The sequence below is a fragment of the Nomascus leucogenys genome, chromosome 2 (assembly GCF_006542625.1).
Source record: "Nomascus leucogenys isolate Asia chromosome 2, Asia_NLE_v1, whole genome shotgun sequence".
Taxonomy (NCBI): domain Eukaryota; kingdom Metazoa; phylum Chordata; class Mammalia; order Primates; family Hylobatidae; genus Nomascus; species Nomascus leucogenys.
In genome coordinates this window covers 85,623,704-85,645,044 of record NC_044382.1, presented here as the reverse complement: position 1 = coordinate 85,645,044, position 21,341 = coordinate 85,623,704, and the positions used below count along the sequence as shown (strand labels likewise).

The 21,341-nt window shown below is 44.9% G+C and overlaps 1 protein-coding gene across 1 annotated transcript; it reads right to left on the bottom strand.

The window, feature by feature from the left end:
* Nucleotides 1–1,915: 1,915 nt before the first annotated feature.
* On the bottom strand, nt 1,916–17,244 carry F2RL1 (F2R like trypsin receptor 1). Its single transcript, XM_003261491.2, has 2 exons — nt 17,012–17,244; nt 1,916–4,527 (listed from the first exon to the last, which is right to left on the bottom strand). Exons 1-2 carry the CDS (start codon nt 17,091–17,093, stop codon nt 3,416–3,418), a joined length of 1,194 nt encoding a protein of 397 aa, XP_003261539.1. The 5' UTR covers nt 17,094–17,244; the 3' UTR covers nt 1,916–3,415.
* Between the last annotated feature and the right edge of the window lie 4,097 nt (nt 17,245–21,341).

Sequence of the window (21,341 nt, the reverse complement as noted above, 5' to 3'; positions counted from 1 at the left end):
AAAAAGACTATAGCCAGGAGTGTTGGCATGTTCCTGTAGGCCCTAGCTAATACGGAGGCTGAAGCAGGAGGACGGCTTGAATCCAGGAGTGTGAGGCTGTAGTGGGCTATGCTGATCATTGTCTGCACTAAGTTCAGCATTAATACGGTAACCTCCAGGGAGAAGGGGACCACCAGTTTGCCTAAGAAGGGGTGAACCAGCCCAGGCGAGAAATGCAGCAGGAAAAACTCCCATAGTGATCAGTAGTGGAATCACACGTGGAAATAGCCACTGCACTCCAGCCTGGGTAAGAGTGACACCCTGTCCACCCCCAACCAAAAAAAAAAAAAAACAAGAAATGACAAACACCAAAAAAATGTTCTCCACTAAGTCAGCTACAGATGGCCTTCAGGGCTCTGTGAGCCATTTGTTCCTGCTCCCTTTTATCCTGTTCCCACCATTTTCCCATTTCTCACCTGACAAACAGGGACAACTTCACAGGCCTGCAATCAGACTCAAAGCAGAACAGGCAAAGAAAGCAGTGACACTGAAGTGGAAGGGGGCAGAGCAGAAAAAAGGTCTAGTCCACAGAGCATAGTAATAATATTATTTAATATTTATGACCACATAAACGTGCCAAATATTTTTATTCTCATCACTTTATGAGGAAGATACTATTATCCTAATTTTATAAGTGAGGAAACTGAGATACTACTGTCCCCATTTGACAAATGAGTCGCATTTTATTTTCTTACTTCTTGAGGTAATAAAAACATCCCTAATATAGGCAATGATGGAGTCAGAGTTCAGCCCAGCCCAGGACCTGCACTCTTAGCCACCAGGCTGTGCTGCTTCTTCAGTAAAACAACAATGACTTTTTTTTTTCTCAATCAGATTGGGAAACCAAAGATTGATAGCATGGAATGTGGATGAGCATTTCAGGAAACAGGTGCAAATATACCATTTTGGTAGAAATATACATTACTGAAGACAATTTGGCAAGACTTATCAAAACCTAAAATGAGCATCTAACTTTTGAGCTGGGCATTCTACTTCTAGAAACTTAACCTCAAAAAATACGCTCACAGATGTCTGTATACAGATATTTGATACAGCACTGGTTTTTGTTTTTTTTTTTTTTGTAGAAAGCAAAAATGGAATGTTTATTCACAACTCAAAAGAAACACTACGCATATAAGGTAAGAGATTAAATATAAACATGGCAAGTTCCATCCCATTCCTATTTCTCCAAGGCTGCATGACCAAATGGAATCTTGAAGAGAACACCTGGATAATAGAGGACCTGTCAGCGACTCTGGTCTGGACTTCTGGATGCAGCATTGTTTTAATAGTCAAAAAAAGGAAGGGTGGGGGGATGACAACCTAAGGAGCCATTGGTAGGGAAATAATTAAATACATCACAATATACCCAAAATGTTAAATAGCCTGTATCCTTGAAAAGTGGTCAACCTACAGATGCAGGTGTAGAAAGAATTCTCAAACTTTGTTTTGTTTTTTTTGAGATGGAGTTTCGCTCTTGTTGCCCAGGCTGGAGTGCAATGGCATGATCTTGGCTCACCGCAACCTCAGCCTCCCGGGTTCAAGCGATTCTCCTGCCTCAGCCTCCCGAGTAGCTGGGATTACAGGTGTCCACCACCACGCCCAGCTAATTTTCGTATTTTTAGTAGAGACAGGGTCTTGCCATGTTGGCCAGGCGGGTCTTGAACTCCTGACCTCGGGTGATCCACCCACCTCAGCCTCCCAAAGTGCTGGGATTACACACGTAAGCCACTGCGCCCGGCCTCTAAAACATTTTTAAATGAAAAACAGTTGTCACAGAGTTTGGTGTGAGTGTCCATCATTTACTTTTAGAGGGGTGAAGCTGTTGCATGCCTTCTCTCACTCCCTCCCTCAAAACAAACGCACAACTCAGAAATAAGTTGTAAAAAAAAATTTGTTATTTATAAATCAATTACACAATAAAATAATTATTTTTAAAAGTCACAAATACAATCGTTGTATAAAGTCATTTTGGCATCAAGTATCTCTTAAATATGTTGTAAACTATTTTCCAAAGAGATGTGGTCCAAACCCTCTGAAGGCTTTATAATTTTGTATTAGATAACAAGTGAACAAAACTGACGATAAATACTCCAACAATTATTTTTTAAAATACTAAGTGGTAACTGCTATTCTAAGTGGCAAAACAATCTATTTCTCAGACTACCTGAAAATTTCACTGAAGTCATAAAATTTGTATTTACACATTTAAAATCATGATTGTATTTTTCTTGAATAATAATACATACAAAAACTCAGAGGGTTAATAAAGAAATAATTCAAAGTCCTAATACGTCAACAAACAGATTTCATTATAAGCCGAACATAAAAGAGACACCATTGTTTGCTTCTCTTTTCAAAAATTATCACGGCACTTTGTCAAATGGAAGCAGCATTCAGAACAATGGTTCTCAAATCTCTGTGTGCATTAACATCATGCAGGTTCGTACCACATAGATTCCTGGGCCCCGTTCCCAGTCTGAGCTCTCATTATTCAGTCTGAGGAATCTGCATTTTGAACAAGATCCACGAGTATTTTATTTTATCACCCAAGCTGGAGTGCAGTGGTGCGATCTCGGCTCACTGCAACCTCTGCCTCCTGAGTTAAAGTGATACTCAATTATTGTGCCTCAGCCCCCTGAGTAACTGGGATTACAGACGTGCACCACACACCTGGTTAACTTTTGTATTTTTAGTACAGACGAGGTTTCGCCATGATGGCCAGGCTGGTCTCGAACTCCTGACCTCAAGTGATCTGCCTGCCTTGGCCTCCCAAAGTGCTGGGATTACAGGCGTGAGGCACTGCACCCAGCCAAGATCCATGATTTTGATGAAGTGGTACAAGAACCTCACTCACTGGACATTGAAATTCTACTGTCCAATCCCAACTCACTGCTGTTGATTGGAAACCTGATTCTGGCAGTTCATTTATCTTGGTTTCCTCATCTGTAAGGTCGTTCAATTGGACTGATCATCTGTGAGGGCCTTGAAGCCCTAACAAGTCTATCACGATCCCAGATGTAAAATATATATATATGTGTATATATATAATTTCAGCTGAGAAGTGAGTCTTCACACCAAGTCTACTTTTTGCAAGTTACTGGGTTTCTGTCTTCATCATCTTCTGAAAAGTCTGCTTCTATTGGTTCAATTTCTGGGGTCATCTGAGTAGAGAAATTCTGAAACAGACACTGATGCTAATTTGGGGGACTACTTTTCTCATGCAAACAGGGAAGCTCCTAGCAATCCTAAGAGGTGCTGCATCCACATGGTATCTGGTGAGACCATTTTGGTTAGGAAATAACAGACACATCCCCATAACATTAAACAGGTTCCACATCCTACTATGCAATTCCCATCTGAGGACCTGGAAAACTCAATAGGAGGTCTTAACAGTGGTTGAACTTGAAGAGTAAGAGCTGGATGTCCTGGAGGGTTTCTTTGAGGTGAGGGATACTTGCATCTGCTTTACAGTGCGGACACTTCGGCAAAGGAGAGCGTTCTTTGCATGATCCCTGAAATCATGTGAAACAAAGTAATAGACAAAAGGGTCGATGCAGCTGTTGAGGGTAGAGAGGCAGAGGGCTACAATGTACAGGGCATACACATGGCTCTGGCCCCGGCTCTTAATCAGAAAATAATGCACCACAAGCAAAAGGTTACTAGGAGTGAAGCAGATCAGGTACATGGCCAGGACAGTGACAATGAGTTTGATGGCCCTCTTCCTTTTCTTCTCTGAGTTTTCATCCATGGCAGAAGATCGCAGCATTCTGATCATCAGCACATAGGCGGAGGCTGTGAGGAAGGCTGGGAACAGAAAGACCCCAATGGCCAGAGAGAGGAAGTAATTGAACATGTCTCCCACCAAGAGCTGCTCAGGCAAAACATCATGACAGGTCGTGATGTTCAGGGCTGGAATGAAGATGGTCTGCTTCACGACATACAAGGGGATGGTGACCAGCAGAATCAGCAGCCATATTGCCAGGGAGATGCCAATGGCAATGTTTGCCTTCTTCCTGGAGTGCCCCATGGGGTTCACGATGACCCAATACCTTTGCACACTGAGGCAGGTCATGAAGAGAATGGAACAGTACATGTTGCCATAGAAAAAGCCAATAAGCACATTACAAAGAGCTTCCCCATAAATCCAGTTGTTGCCATGTATGTGATAGGCAATCTTCAAGGGGAACCAGATGACAGAGAGGAGGTCAGCCAAGGCCAGATTGGCCATGTAAATCACAGCAGGGTGCTTCTTCTTAGTTCGGAAAAGAAAGACCCACAAGGCCATGCCATTACTTGGCAAACCCACCACAAACACAATTGTGTAGACGATTGGAAGGAAGACAGTGGTCAGTTTTCCAGTGAGGACAGATGCAGAAAACTCATCCACAGAAAAGACTGTTTCAACTGTAACTCCTTTTCCAGTGACGTGAGATGTGCCATCAACCCTACCAATAAGACTTCTTCCTTTAGAGGATCTATTGGTTCCTGTACAAGAAAGGAAGACTAGGGTCATTACAGAAATAAATGTTTCAGCAGCAACACTGGTTTGTTCAAATGAAAGTACATTCATTTATTCATTTTTAAATTTATGAGACGGGGTCTCGCTGTCACCCAGGCTGGAGTGTAGTGGAGCGATCATAATGCACCGCAGCCTCAAACTTTTGGGCTCAAGCAATCCTCCTAAACAGCCAGGCCACAGGCACGCACCATCACACCCAGCTAATTTTTTACTTTTTGTAGAGATAGGATCTCGCTACATTGCCCAGGCTGTTCTCAAACTCCTGGCCTTAAGATTCTCCTGCCTTAGCCTCCCAAAGTGGTGAGATTACAAGTGTGAGCCATTGAGCCCAGCCTCAAAGGAAAGTACTTTAGATGAAAACAGAAACATACTATTAGAGGATTACACAAAATGCTTATAGGGGCTTTTCTTTGTGTAATGAGATTATTGGGATTTCTATTGTCTGGTTTAGTTTGGTTTTATGGGTTTTTTTTCTTACAGTGAGTATTTTTGTATCGGGGAGTTGTAAGGAGTTGTGGGATGCATGTGGAACATTGATTTCTAGGAATATAAAGAAGACTAATATTTCAATTTATTTTTACAAACTGTCCACGTTCATTAGTCCCCAGCTATTCTTTTTATTTTACTTTTTTTTTCTTTTTCTTTTTAGAGATGGGGTCTTGCTATGTTGACTAAGCTGGTCTCGAACTCCTGGCTTCAAGTGATCCTCCCATCTTGGCCTCCCAAAATGCTGGAATTACAGGAGTGAGACATCACACCCGGCTCTAGCTATTCTTATCACATGACCAGCAACAGTCCTTTGATTTATCAATTAGGAAAATTTGGTTTGGCTGGGTGTGGTAGCTCATGCCTGTAATCTCAGCACTTTGGGAGGCTGAGGCAGGTGGATCAACTGAGGTCAGGAGTTTGAGACCAGCCTGGCTAACATGGTGAAACCCCAACTCTGTTAAAAATACAAAAGTTAGCCAGGTGTGGGCGCCTGTAATCCCAGCTACTTGGGAGGCTGAGGCAGAAGAATCGCTTGAACTCAGGAGGTGGAGGTTGCAGTGATCCAAGATCATGCCACTGCACTTCAGCCTGGGTGACAGAGCGAGAATAAGTCAAAAAAAAAAATCAGTTTAGGAAAGGAATGTGCAGTAATTCCTTTCCAAATTCTCAAGTGTGTAAAATAGCGATCCCCATCTTGACACCAGTTTTCTAATTTCTCACTTCATAATGGCCTTCTATCCCACTCTAGCCCTGAGCCAAGATCCTTCCTGGCCTATTCAGTTCATCATACCCTATTCAGAGCTTGCCACAGGGAGATTCCAGGATGACAAGGACATTCCCTTTTCACCCACAAAGATAGCCTCAACAATGGGCAGGGATTTCCCCTGCTCATGTGCTGGCTTCCTGGAGAATGTCCCATGGAGGTCAGCTGGCAGGGAAACTGTCTGGCCTGGACAGGTGGCTGTACTGATGACAGATTTGTGTTCTGAATTTCAAGCATGTAGCATGACAAGCTAACTTATTCCCCCTCTCTTATATTATGAAGTTGACCTTAAAAACCACAAAGAAATGAATGGCATGTCCTCCCTACATTCTGCCCCTAAGTATTCATAAACCTGCAGGAGTAAGGACAATTTAAGGATACTGAAGAATTTTACTCTAATTCTGGGGAAAAGTAGGCCTCATCAAGCAGAGAAGACAGGGCAATACTTGCACTGCTGTATACCAGGCGGATATTAAACCTACTCATGCTCTTATCTCATAATCTTATGCTTGGTCATCATTTTTCCACTAGAAGCTTTACACTAATGTTCTGCAGAATTTTTCACATCTTAATGCTTCCCTATTTGGGATGCTAGCCTGGGTGGAGTGTTGGGAGATGCAGAGATCAATATTTCACTTTTCACTTAGTGTAGTAGGTTGAAAGATGGTCTAAAAGAGAAGTCTATGTCCTAACCCCTAGACTCTGTGAACATTATTTAGCAAAAAGGTCTTTGCAGATAGAATTAAGGATCCTAAGATAAGAAGATCTCCCTGGGTTATCCAGGTGGGCCCTAAATCCCACGGCAAGTGTCTTTAAGATAAAGGCAGAGGCCTGGCGTGGTGTCTCACGCCTGCAATCCCAGCACTTTGGGAGGCTGAGGTGGGTGGATCACTTGAGGTCAGGAGTTTGAGACAAGCCTGGCCAACATGGTGAAACCCTGTCTCTACTAAAAATATAAAAATTAGCCAGGTGTGGTGGCATGCGCCTGTAGTTCTAGCTACTTGGGAGGCTGAGGCAGGAGAACTGCTTGAACCCGGGAGGTAGAGGTTGCAGTGAGCCAAGGTTGCGCCACTGCACTCCAGCCTGAGCGACAGAGTTAAAGTCCGTATCAAACAACAAAAAAGAGAGAAAAGCAGAAAGAGATCTGCGACACGCAGAAAAGGAGAAGCCAGAGGAGTGAGTGACGTGAGAATGGAGGCAGAGATTGGAGTCACGTCAAGGAACAGGCCAAGAATGCCAAGAAATGCCAGCAGCCACTGCAAGCTGGAAAAGGCAAGGAATGGACTCTCCCTTAGAGATTTTGGAGGGCGTGTGGCCCCAATTCCTTGATTTCAGACTTCTGGTCTCCAGAACTGACAGAATAAATGTGTTGTTTTACATCATCAGTTTACGGCAATTTGTTATGGTAGCCACAAGAAACTAAAATGCCTAGGATAGTCCTATTTCTAGTGGTTCTATTTTTTTAATATAATTCTTCAAAAAGAACACATGTTGTTTTTAAATTTAAAAAATTCCTACATATTACAGTGTTCTTCAAATATTTGACCATAACCCCTAAGAACCATGTTCTACACAGTAACCCAGTTCCCAATACACATATCTATGGTGGAAAAAAGTTTCACAAAATAATAATTATTCCTATTACATAGGGTGCACTGATACTTTCTATTGTATTCTATTCCATTATTATAAAAAGCCAGTTATTATTCTTTAACATTGATTTCACAGGCCACTTAACTTAGAATGACAACGTATGTAACAATTAGAAAGTAACACACTGGAAATTAATTTGGTGTTGGATTCAGTGCTTGATTAGTGTTATAGACTGAACAACTGGTGCAGTTATTGTGGAATTTATCCAACACCAAATTAATGGAAATGAAGGGGGCAAAGTGTTAAACAACACCACGAATGTAGTCAGTAAAATCAAGACTCTGGGAACTGCTACAGGATAAAGGACCTGTTTTTTACAAAATATAAATTATAAGGCAAAAAAAGAAAGAGAGCCACGGACAGTGCCTCATGCCTTCAATACCCAGCACTTTGGGAGGCCAAAGCAGGAGGATTGATTGAGACCAGGAGTTCAAGACCAGCCTGGGCAACATAGCAAAATGCCATCTCTTAAAAAAAAAAAAAGAAGAAGAAGAAGAAAAAAGAAAACAAAAGGTGTGGAGGTGAAATTTATAGAGTAGAAGATTTAAAAGAAGTATCAGTCATATAATGTGTGTACCTTGTTTGAATCCTGATTCAAACAAACCATAAAAATAACTTTTTTTTTTTGAGATGGAGTCTCACTCTGTCGCCCAGGCTGGAGTGTAGTGGTGCAATCTTGGTTCACTGCAAGCTCTGTCTCCCAGGTTCAAGCAATTCTCCTGCCTCAGCCTCCCAAGTAGCTGGGATTACAGATGCACACCACTACACCCAGCTAATTTTTGTATTTTTAGTAGAGATGGGGTTTCACCATGTTGGTCAAGCTGGTCTCGAACTCCTGATCTCAAGTAATCTGCCCACCTGAGCCTCCCAAAGTGCTGGAATGACAGGCATGAGCTACTGCACCTGGCCTAAAATAACATTTATAAGACAATTAGAAATTTGAACACAAAGCCAGGCACAGTTGTTCATGCCTATAATCCCAGTGCTTTGCAAGCCTGACGTGGAAGGATTGCTTGAGGCCAAGAGTTTGAGACCAGCCTGGCCAACATAGCAAGACCCTGTCTCTACAAAAAATTTAAAAAAAAAAAAATTAGCCAGGCATGGTGGTGCACACTTGCACTTGTAGTCCTGGCTACTTGGAAAGTTGAAACGGGAGGATCACTTGAGACCAGGAGTTCAATGATTCAGTGAGATTGCACCACTGCACTCCACTCAGGGTGACAGAGTGAGGCCCCCGTCTCTATAAAAAAAAAAAAAAAGAAAGAAAGAAATTTGAATACTGACTGAATATTTGATTATATTAAAAATTAATGTTAGTAGATACTATAATGGCATTATGTTTATATTTGAAAAAGAAATCCCTCATACTTTATTAATACATTCTAAAATAGTTTAGGATGAAATTATATCTGAGATTTATTTCACAACCACAGGAATTGAAACCCTCAGACACTGCTGGTAGGAATACAAAATGGTGCACGGCTGGGCAGAGTAGCTCACACCCCTAATCCCAGCACTATGGGAGGCCGAGGTGGGTGGATCACCTGAGGTCAGGAGTTCGAGACCAGCCTGGCCAACATGGTGAAACGCCATTTGTACTAAAAATACAAAAATTAGCCAGGCTTGGTGGCATACACCTGTAATCCCAGCAACTTGGAAGGGTGAGACAGGAGAATCAATTGAACCAGAAGGCGCAGATTGCAGTTGGCCAAGAGCACGCCATTGCACTCCAGCCTGGGTGACAGAGTGAAACCATGTCTATTTGAAATAAATAAAATACATAAAATAAAAGGTACAGTTATTGTGGGAAATTATCTGGCAGTTCCTCAAATGGTTAAAGAGTTACTGTATGGCCGGACGCAGTGGCTCACGCCTGTAATCCCAGCAATTTGGGAGGCCGAGGCAGGCAGATCACGAGGTCGGGGGTTTGAGCCATCCTGGCTAACATGGTGAAACCCCATCTCTACTAAAAATACAAAAATTAGCTGGGTGTGGTGGCACACACCTATAGTCCCAGTGACTTGGGAAGATGAGACAGGAGAATCATTTGAACCTGGGAGGCAGAGGTTGCAGTGAGCCTAGACTGTGCCATTGCACTCTGGGCAACAGAGCATGACTCCGTCTCAAAAAAAAAGAGTTACTATATGATCCAGTAACTCCACTCCTAGGTATGCAGGAGTCCACACAAAAACCTGTACACAAATGTTCATAGCAGCATTATTTGTAATAGTCAACAAGTGGGCTGGGCGCTCACATGTAATCCTATCACTTTGGGAGGATGAGATTGGAGAAGTGCTTGAGGCCAGGAATTTGAGACAAGCCTGGGCAACAGAGCAGAACCCCATCTCTACAAACATTTTAAAAAATTAGCCAGGCATAGTGGTGCACACTTGTAGTCCCAGCTACTAGGGAGGCTGAGGCGGGAGGATAGCTTGAACCTAGGAGGTCAGAGATCATACCACTGCACTCCAGCCTGGGCAACAGAGCAGGACCCTGTCTCAAAAAAAGAAAAAAAAAGTGGAAACAATCCAAATGTCCATCAACAATTGAATAGAAATAAAAAGCACTATATCCATACAATGGAATATTATTTGGCTGTTTTCAAAAATGAAGTACTTGGGAGGCTGAGGCAGGCAGATCATCTGAGGTCAGGCACTCAATACCAGCCTGGCCAACATGGTGAAACCCGGTCTCTACTAAAAATACAAAAATTAGCCAGAGGTGGTGGTGGGGGCCCGCAGTCCCAGCTACTCAGGAGGCTGAGGCAGGAGAATCACTTGAAACCAGAGGCAAAGGTTGCAGAGATCGCACCACTAGCCTGGGTGACAGAACAAGACTCTGTATCAAAAAAAAAAAAAAAAGTACTGATACATAGATACGTGGATGAATTCTTCAAAAGATTATGCTAAGTGAAAGAAGCCAGTCACAGAGGACAACATATTATCCCATTTCTATCAAATGTCTACAATAGGCAAATCCATAAATAGAAAGTAGATTAGTGTTTGCCAAGGGCTAAGACCAGAAGATTGGTGAATGACAGCTAAGGTGTTTCTTCCAGGGTAATAAAAATGTTCTAAAATTGTTTGTAGTAATGGTTGAATAATTCTGTGAATACACTAAAAGCCACTAAATTGTACAGTTTAAAGGGGTGAATTGTATGGTGTGCGAATTATCTGATATGGAATTCTTGGTAAAGCTGTTAAAAAGAAACACACAGGCTCGGCATCATAGGAAAGGGAAAAAAACAGAAAAGAAATAACAGAGAGGAGGGTTGGGAGGTGGGTTGGGGAATAGATGAAACAAGATTAGCCAACAGTTAATAATTATTGAAGTGGAGTGGTGGGTACACTTAATTCACTATAATAGTATACTTCTATAAGATTAAAATTCTCCATAAAAATAAGCATGTATGTACCAAGTCAGGAAAGCTCACATAAAGAGTGCTCAAAATCCGTTTTAAATAAGAATGCTAAAATAAAGGCAAAAAAGGAGCAAGGAATGGCAATATAACAATTTTTTTTTAAAAAGGAACCTTTTCTTAGAATATTTCAACATATAACCTTTAATGGTCTCCATCAAAACTATTGCTGGTATTAACTGTTCTATAACACTGGTAAATGTCAAGACGCTACTCAAAGGTCCCTGAAGCCCTTTCAGCCCAGTGCATCGCCTCTGACTCTGTACAGTGTCCTTACCACTCACCAAAACTCACAGAGCTTGTCTAGAGAACCAATGCTATCCCAACTCCCAATTGTCAACCAGGTAAAATCATTTCTGTTTCACAGAGTTGAGGAGAGACTAAATGCACAAATGAAGTTTAAACACAAAGTGCCTGGCTACAATTACATTCCCATTTCTAGGGCTGTAATAAACAATTATTGCCCAAGTGTGTGAAAATACACACTCAAGGATGCTCAAGGCAGCATCCCCCACTCAGTTACAGACAAAAAGCTCCTTACTCCTATTCCTAAATTAGCATGTCCCTGACATAGTCCCTACCACTAAGGGTACTAGCCAATAATATTGAAATGGAAAAACAGCCACAATATACAGTCAATTGAAAAAAGAAACTGGCCAGGCACGGTGGCTCAGGCCTGTAATCCCAGCACTTTGGGAGTAATCGAGGCGGGCAGATCCCGAGATCAAGAGATCGAGACCATCCTGGCCAACATGGTGAAACCCCATCTCTACTAAAAAATACAAAAATTAGCTAAGCGTAGTGGCGCACGCCTATAGTCCCAGCTACTCTGCAGGCTGAGGTAGGAGAATCGCTTGAACCTGGAAGGCAGAGGTTGCAGTGAGCCGAGATCACGCCACTGCACTTCAGCCTGGCAACACAGCGAGACTCCGTCTCAAAAAAAAAAAAAAAAAATTATAATGTACAATTTGCAAAATCTGAAGTCTAGAAGGATATCCACCAAACAATAAAAAGTGCCTGGCTCTGTGGAGTAGAATAGCTGGGGACAAGAGAACTTTTTATTTTACACCTCTCTATATTATTTGAGTTTTGTATCTCAAAGGAGTATAAATTGGTATAATATTTTCGGTGGGCAATTTGGCAAAACATATCAAAATTTTAAATGTATTTGCCATATGACCTAGCAATTTACTTCCAGGAATTTGCCCTGCACCAACCAGCTAAAGTGCACAAAGCTATTGTATGTACAAGAATATTCACTGGAACATTGTCTAGCATGGTAAAACAAAGATGTTAATTTCAACATCTATCAAAAAGGGGAGTAGTTCAGGGCCTGGCGCGCTGGCTCACGCCTGTAATCCCAGCACTTTGGGAGGCTAAGGCGGGCAGATCATGAGATCAGGAGTTTGAGATCAGCCTGGCCAACATGGTGAAACCCCGTCTCTACTAAAAATACAAAAATTAGCTGGGTGTGGTGGCGGGCACCTGTAATCCCAGCTATTTGGGAGGCTGAGGCAGGAGAATGGCTTGAACCTAGGAGGCGGAGGTTGCAGTGAGCTGAGATCACACCACTGCACTCCAGCCTGGGTGACAGAGCAAGACTTCATCTGGGATTGGGGGGTGGGTGGGAAGAGGGGAGTAGTTCAGGCCAGGCATAGTGGCAACCTAGCCATAGCCCCAGCTACTTGGGAGCTCCGTCTAAAAAAAAAATTATCTGGGGGTGAGCTATGATCCTGCCACTGCACTCCAGCTTGGGTGACAGCCAGACCCAGTCTCTTTAAAAAAAAAACAAAAGGGGGAGGGGGTGCAGTGGGGAGGACTAGTTCAATTACCCCCTATAAAAGTTTCTACAGGGCAGGCGCAGTGGCTGACGCCTGTAATCCCCCCACTTTGGAGAGATTGCACCACTGCTAATTTTTTGTATTTTTAGTAGAGACAGGGTTTCACCGTGTTAGCCAGGATGGTCTTGATCTCCTGACCTTGTGATCCGCCCACCTTGAGTTGCAAAGTGCTGGGATTACAGGCGTGAGCCACTGCGCCAGGCCTAAAACTTTTTATTTAATTTTTATTTTAAGTATACTCCTCTTGTGGCCCAACCTCTCCATCAAACCAAGTGTAAAACAAGTACTTTACTTGCATTAACTCTCTTCCTTTCACCCTCTCTTCTTTATGATCCCCTCACCCCAAATGTTCTTTTTTGCTCCCAATCTTTGGGAGCACAGACTGAAAAATAAAGATTTCAATTGTGGGGTGCCCCTCCCTAGCTAAACTTTTAGTATATTTTCACAAGTGTTCTTTCAGAATGAACTGTTTTCTTCAACACTTGCCAAGCTAATAAAACCATAAGAAAGTCAAATACAGATTTACTAAAACATCATCTATCAAGGTTATTTAGTAACTACAAAGCAAGCAAAAGGATCAAATTTAAAGTCCTATCTTCCAGTTCATTGCAGTGTTCTGTCATGTTACAAAACTTTGGCCAGGGACGGTGGCTCATGCCTATAATCCCAGCACTATGGGAGGCTGAGGCAGGTGGATCACTTGAGGTCAGGAGTTCGAGATCAGCCTGGCCAACATGACAAAACCCCGTTTATACCAAAAACACAAAAATTAGTTGGGTGTGGTGGTGTGTGCCTGTAGTCCCAGCTACTCCAGAGGCTGAGGCATGAGAATCACTTGAACCTGGGAGGCAGAGGTTGCAGTGAGCTGAGATCGTGCCACTGCACTACAGCCTGGGCAACAGAGCGAGATTCCCTCTCAGGGGGGAAAAGAAATTGGAAATACCACATGTCTATCAACAGAGGACTAATTTTAAAATTGATGCATCTTTCTGTAACATTTTGGAGTCATTAAAAATGTTTTTTATGTATTGACACGATACTGATCTGCTTATATAATCCCATACTTGCACAAACATATTTTCTGTATTTGTGAATACATATTTTGTGCATGGATGTAATAAAGAGTGGGAAAATATATAAGCCAAAATATTAGCAGTGGCTACTTTGGTACTGAAGTTCAGGGTGATTTAATTGAATGTTTCCTTTTTTTGTTTTGGCTCATTTTTCCCTAGAGTGATCACATATTGTTTTTATAATTAAAAAAACAATTATAGGTAGGGCGCAGTAGCTCATGCCTGTAATCCTAGCACTTTGGGAGGCTGAAAGCAGGTGGATCACCTGAGGTCAGGAGTTTGAGATCAGCCTGACCAATATGGTGAAACCCTGTCTCTACTAAAAATACAAAAATTAGCTGGGTGTGGTGGCGGGTGCCTGTAGTCCCAGCTACTCGGGAGGCTGAGACAGAAGAATTGCTTGAACCCGGGAGGCGGAGGTTTCAGTGGGCCGAGATCACGCCACTGCGCTCCAGCCTGGGCGACAGAGTGAGATTCAGTCTAAAAAAAATTAGCTGGGGGTGGCGGTGCGCGCCTGTAGCCCCAGCTACTCGGGAGGCTGAGGCAGGAGACTTCCTTGAGCCCGGGAGAGGTGGAGGTTGCAATAAGCCAAAATCGCACCACTGCATTCAAGCCTGGGCAACAGAATGAGAGTCAAAAAAAAAAAACAGAAAACAAAAAACAAAAAAAACACCAAACCAATTATAAAGAAAACAGAAGGTCGGGCGCGGTGGCTCACGCTTGTAATCCCAGCACTTTGGGAGGCCGAGGCGGACGGATCACGAGGTCAGGAAATGGAGACCACGGTGAAACCCCGTCTCTACTAAAAATACAAAAAATTAGCCGGGCGTGGTGGCGGGCGCCTGTAGTCCCAGCTACTCGGAGAGGCTGAGGCAGAATGGCGTGAACCCGGGAGGCGGAGCCTGCAGTGAGCCGAGACTGCGCCACTGCACTCCAGCCTGGGCGACAGAGCAAGACTCCGTCTCAAAAAAAAAAAGAAAACAGAAGTTCCAGTCTCCAAAAGATAAATGGAATGACCTAGGCCTGTAACATGGTGGAAAAAAATAAGTAAGTGGCAGAGAGAAGCTGACTGAAATGAACACCACATGGACCAGCCAGGATACTCTGGGCAAGACTCCTCACTTCATTCATTTGCTATTTACTGAGGTCCCGTAGGTGATGAGACTATGCTAGACGTAGGGCCCCCTGCCTCCAGGAATTAACGAAGCATATTTACTCAAATAATTATCAATTACTATTGTGAAGGGAAAGAGGAGCGGTGATTTCCAAGTGTTTTCCTTGCCTTGCCTCCTCCCCAATTCAGTGTCCCTCACCTGTACCCTGAGAAGGTTGTGATCTTGGCTGAGTTCCTTTCTATGAGGCAGTCTTTTGGAGTGAGGCTTTGGGAAGAAAATCAAACCCCAAATCGGCCCTGCAGCCACCTGAGGGGCACGCAGAAGGACCGGCTAAAAGGGAGTGAGCAAAGACCTACCCTGAGGGCAGAAAAGCTTTGCTGACACTGTATTTCTTATTAAAATCAATTTAGTTTTAAGGTGGGAGGAAAGCTCCATCTCCCTAAATCAATTGTCAGTGTTACTTCAATAACCCTTTGGGAAAGTTACCCTGCAAGGGAATAAAAGTATGGTGGGGGGAGGATGAGGAACAAGGTGCAATATTAAGTGGCTGTAGTTAACAAGTAACCTGATTTTTCCTTATTGTTAAATCAAGTTCGCTTTATAATCCAGGGATCTCCCAATCCCCCACCAAGAGGAGTAAACAAGAAGAAGCCAAATAATCGGGCATGCTTCCTACAGGGACCTCTGAATCATAAAGATGTTGAATCATCTATACCAACATGCATTTTTTTTTAAAGTTTGCACATACTAACCTTTGCTCCTGAATTTTAAGTTTCCAACTTTAAAGGACATAGAGGAGAGGTGTTCATTACAGTTTTCAATACTTCCTGGAACTAAATGCCTTTATTCTGACGCTGATTAGTAAAAAAAAATACCAGCGGTGCACAGTTTTCAAGCTTACACCATTAACACCCTTTTCCCTAACTGCAGAGGGAAAAGAATCACATTCTTCCGTCTAATTCCAAGCCACTGTGACTTGCTCTTTTACTTCGTCTTTATGAAGAGGAGGATAAAAGTGAGAAATGCACATTTCTGAGGGAAATTAAAACCTCCCTTTGCTACCCAGGCTGCCCAAACAGCAGCGGGGCCTCGGTTAGGATCACAGTGGCGCGATCGCAGGTCAAATATTCCCCACGGCCACAGCGAGGCCTGCTGGGCGCGGAAGAACACATTCCCAGCAATACAAGTTCGAGCACACCCGGGGCAGCACACCCAAGGAACGCGGCGGCCGGGCGCAAGTGCTGCTTTCTTCCCAGGGCGGCCAGCCTCCGGCCTGCAGACCTGGGTGGCAGCCAGTGGCCGCTCCGGGTGGCACACTAGGAAAGTCCCGGAACCCCAGGCCCAGAGGGTCAACTGGTCAAATATAAGGCAGGGTCCAAAAAGCTCCGCTCGTAAATCCTCGTGGCGCCCAACGGGCCTGAGCGCTCATTACCACCAGAACCCATCAGGGACCAGCCCTGACTTTCATACCCCGGGCCTTCCACTGTGGGTGCCAGGAGCAGCGGGCCCCGGGTGGGTCTCGAACGCAGGGGGCAGAACCCGAAGAAAGGCTTCCAGTAGTTGGAGAGGGGCGCAAAAAACAACGTAGAAGGCTCCCGGGCCGCGGGTTCCCACCCACTCCGCCCTGCCCTGCGCAATCAGCTCGCTAACTCCACCAGCCCCGCGGGGCCAGCGGAGGAAGTCTCCGGAGTTGGCGAAAAGCTCTTAATGACTTAGTGTTTACAAAGCAACCAAGCCCGGGGAGGGGACTAGGTCCTCTGGGTACCCTTTAGACACAGCTACTCCTTTCTTCCCTCCCTTTCCCCGAACCCACGCTGGGGCCTGGAGGTGCCCAGCATGACAGCCTCCACGGGAAGTGGGGTCTTTGGGGAAAGCTCTGGATCTGCTGACTTCAGCTGCTCCCGCATGTCCCACCTGGGTGCCTCCTTGGCGCAGAGACCTCCCATTAAAGCCATCAAGGGGAGGCTAAGGGATTCGTAGAGATAGGTGCCGGCAGCAGAACACCCTTCGCGCACCTGCCCGGATCCCACCTTCTGCCCAGCGTGCCCAGGACCCTAGCTCCTAAGCGATAAGAGCCCTCCTTGGCCAGGTTTCTCACCTTGGATGGTGCCACTGCAGGAGACAGAGGCTGCCAGCAGGATGGCGGCCCCCAGCAGCCACGCCGCGCTGGGGCTCCGCATCCTCCTCGAAGCCCCGACGCCGGGCGCGCGGGGAATCCACCGCCACCGATTCGAAACTCAGAGCTCCACTGGACGCACCGAGAGGAAGTCAGCCTCTCACCCGCCCCGAATCGGAGCCTCTGCGCGCCTCCCCAGGGCGGGTTAGGTTTCAGACAAACCGAAGGCGCAGCTGGACTCACCTGCGGGAGGCCACGCCCCGGGACCGGAACGCGCGCCGTGGCCCCGCCCCCGGCCACCTGCCCTGCGCAGCTGCGCCCCCCGCTCTCTGGAAGCGCGCCAGGTCCCCTAGACTGCGGGAACCGCCTGCGGGCGGGGTTGAACGCCTGAGGCGTCTGCTTTGGAATGCAAATAGCAGGAGCGCTGGGACCACGGGTTAATCCCGACCTAGGCTTGCCGCGAACTACCTTTAACCTTTACTTACTCCTAGAGAAGCGGGTCGTCGGTCTCCCTCGCCTTTCCTGACTGTGGGAAAGCCACCATCCGAACGAACTCACTGCAGTTGTGGTTGGTAACTGATACAGACAGGGCTTCCCGGTGCGGTGGACCCTGCAGGAGGGGGGATGCGTTTTTTATTGTAGAGGCAGGTGGGCAGCTGCGGACATCACGAAAGCGGTGGGGAGCACAAGGGGCGGGGCGGGCGGAGGGAAGGGTGAAGTGGAGCAGGGAAAGAAGACATGGAATGGCTACTTTCAGCGCCAAGTGCCAAAGCTTCAGAGAATTATCTTGCTTAATCCGCATAACAACCAGCGAAATAAGTATGATTATTCTTCCCATTTTACAGACGAGGAAAGTGAGCTTAGAAAGACTAGATAAATTGGCCAGAGTTACACGGCTTATAAACACAGTGTATAAACGTTTGTCACATTTCAACTCTAGTATGAGACTGTGACTGTCTTCTCTTCATCGCTGCACTATAAATGCGTCCACCAGGGCTCCTCTGCGTTGGGATCCCATTGGCTAAATAAATACATAAGCAGATAGAAGGGGTGGGAGAAGAGAAGTATGGGGTTGGGGATGAGTGTATGAGGGCTAGCATCATATTGGTAATGTCTTACTTTTTTTTTTTTTGAGACGGAGTCTCGCTCTGTCTCCCAGGCTGGAGTGCAGTGGCGTGATCTCGGCTCACTGCAAACTTCGCCTTCCGAGTTCAAGCAATTCTCTGGCCGCAGGCTCCCGAGTAGCTGGGGTTACAGGCGTGCACCACCACATCAGGCTAATTTTTGTATTTTTAGTAGAGGCGGGGTTTCACCATGTTGGTCAGGCTAGTCTCGAACTCCTGACCTCGTGATCAGCCCGCCTCCGCCTCCCAAAGTGCTGCGAATACAGGCGTGAGCCACCGCGCCCGGCATGTCTTACTTTTTATTTGCTTTTTAAAAGATCGAATAAAACAAAGTCTACTGTTACCCATTTAAACTATTGGTACCGGAAGAGCACAGAAGAGAGACGACATAGGTGTTTTCGAATATTTAAAGGATTCGCTTGTAGAAGAGGATTTAGATGTGTTTTGAGTTGCTCCAGAGAGCAAAAATTGGTGGAAGCCACAGTGGGGTTTAATTTCAGCTCAATGTATAAAGAAATTTTCTTAATTTTTTATTTTAATTTCTACTAGAAAATAGAAGTGGGGTCTCCCTATCTTGTCCAGTCTGGTCTGGAACTCCTGGCTTCATGTGATCCTCCCCACTCAGCCTCCCAAAGTGCTGGGATTACAGGAATGAGCCACCACACCTGGACAGGCTTCTCCCCTTGTTGACATCTGTGTGATCCCAAGTTTACTTATCCTCTCTAAACTTTAAGTTATTATAATATATATGCACACACACACACGTGTGGTTTAAAGGTTTAAAGGTGTCTGAGGATAAAATAGTGACTAGTGACTGGGTTTGATACATGGTAGACGCTCAATAAATATTTTTTATTTCCTTTCTCTGAGGAGTCTTCATACTCCACCTGCACCCCAGCTCTCACCTCAGCCCATGCCCACTTTTCCTCCCAGGAAAAGCTGACTTCTAGAAGCAGAACAGGAACCTTTGACATCCTGAACAGTGGACAGTTCTCCTGATAGGGATCAGGCCATTCCTGAAGGTCCCTCCCCAGGGGAGATAACTGATTCCTAAGATGTCCCTTCAAACTTTTCAAGCATCCATTTCATCTGTAGCTTATTAATATTACATCTATCATCTGGGAATGATACTAGTACCACTCTCATAGGGTGGTTGTGAGGATTCACTTTGCTAAATGTCCATAAAGCACTTCTTAGTACCGTTTCTGGTATATAGTAAGCACCTAAGAAATGGGAACTGCTATAGAATGACTGCCTTTAAGGTGGATCTTCCTCTTTCAGAGAACAACACATCAGGGTCCAGCTACTTTCGATTTAACTTTTCACTGTATTTTATGGGACTATGCCTTGAATCATCACAATTTCCAATAAAAGATTTTATTGAACAATGCTATGAGTTAATTATCTCAAAAATGTGGTTTCTTCCCCCAGCCTGACTAAATGAACTACACTCACTTGAGTCAGTTTGCAGGTGTTTTTCTGTAATTTTGGGAGTATAGTATTTGTTTTTCAGGTGTTGATGACTCCTTCGCCCTGAAGGGATTGGAGTATTGTATGGCTGTGTGGAACAGTGCAAAGAAATGACCACAGGCAACTCCAGACTGCCTGGCCTCCAGAGATTAGGAACCTTCTGCAATCTTCCACCACCTACAATTCCAAAGAGGAGTTTAGACACTGAGGGAAAAGGTATTTCATTCAAATAATTTATCAAACCCTTCCTGGAGAAACAAAGTCCCCAAGTTACTGGGTCCTGATCAAATATAGCTGGAGAAAGTTACACTCATTTATTCACTGATTCACTGAGCACTCACTCTGGACAAGGTTAGTAATGGCATCCACATGGTAAGTCCTATAGTCCTCTTTCAGTCCTTTCTCAGTTACTCAGCCTAGCTGTAAAATTGGACACGATTGATTTCTCCCTCTTTCTGGAATGCTCTATTCACTTGGCTTCCAGGCCCGCTCTTCTCTTGATTCTCCATCTGCCGCATTAGCAACTCAGAAGTGGGTTCTTTGCTAGTTCCCACCTACCCTCCTGACCACTATATTCTGGAGTGAGTGCCCCTAGCTTAGTCTTTGGACTTCTTTTCTTTCTTTCTTTCTTTTTTTTTTTTTGAGACAGGATTTTACTCTGCTGCCCAGGCTGGAGTGCAGTGGCACGATCATGGCTCACTGCAGCCTCAACCTCCCCGGCTTAAGCAATCCTCTCACCTCAGGCCCTGAGTAGCTGGGACTACAGGCACACACCACCAGGCCTGGCTAATACTTTTTTATTTCTTGTAGAGACAGGGTCTCACTATGTTGCCCAAGCTGGTCTTGAACACTTGGGCTCAAGCAATCCTCCTACCTTGGCTTCCCAAAGTGTTGGGATTACAGGCATGAGCCACTGCGCCCAGCAGACTTCTTTTCTTCTCAAAGTATACACTCATTCCTTTGGTGACCTCATTCACTCCCATGGTTTTAAATACAATCTATATGTTGACAGTTCCCAAATTTCTATTTCTACTCCTGATTTCCCCAGTCCAGACATATAGTGTATTCATCTAGCTATTCAAAATCCCCCCTTGGATGTTTCTACAGGCATATCAAGCATTAAGTCCAAAACTAAATTCCTGATTCATTACACCTCCACCGCCCTTTTCACAGTCTTCCCCCTCTCCTTAAATTACAACGCCATCCTTCCAATTGCTCAAATCAAGTCTTGGAGTCAGGCTGGGTGCAGTGGCTCATGCTTATAATCCCAGAAATCTGGGAGGCCAAGGCAGAAGGATTGGTTGAGCCTAGGAGTTTGAGACCAGCCTGGGCAATATATTGAGACCCTATTTCTACAAAAAATTGCCTAGGGGTGGTTGTATGCACCTGTAGTCCCAGCTAGGCAGGTGGCTGGGCAGAGGGATCACTTAAGCCCAGGAGTTCCAGGCTGCAGTGAGCTATGATTGTGCCACTGCACTCTAGCCTGAGCAATCAAGTGAGACCCTGTCTCTAAAAAATTAAAATTATTTGGCCAGGCACACTGGCTCACACCTGTAATCCCAGCACTTTGGGAAGCCAAAGCAGGCAGATCACTTGAGGTCAGGAGTTCGAGACCAGCCTGGCCAACATGGTGAAACCCCATCTCTACTAAAAATTAGCCAGACATGGTGGCACAGGCCTGTAATCCCAGCTACTCCGGAGGCTGAGGCAGGAGAATC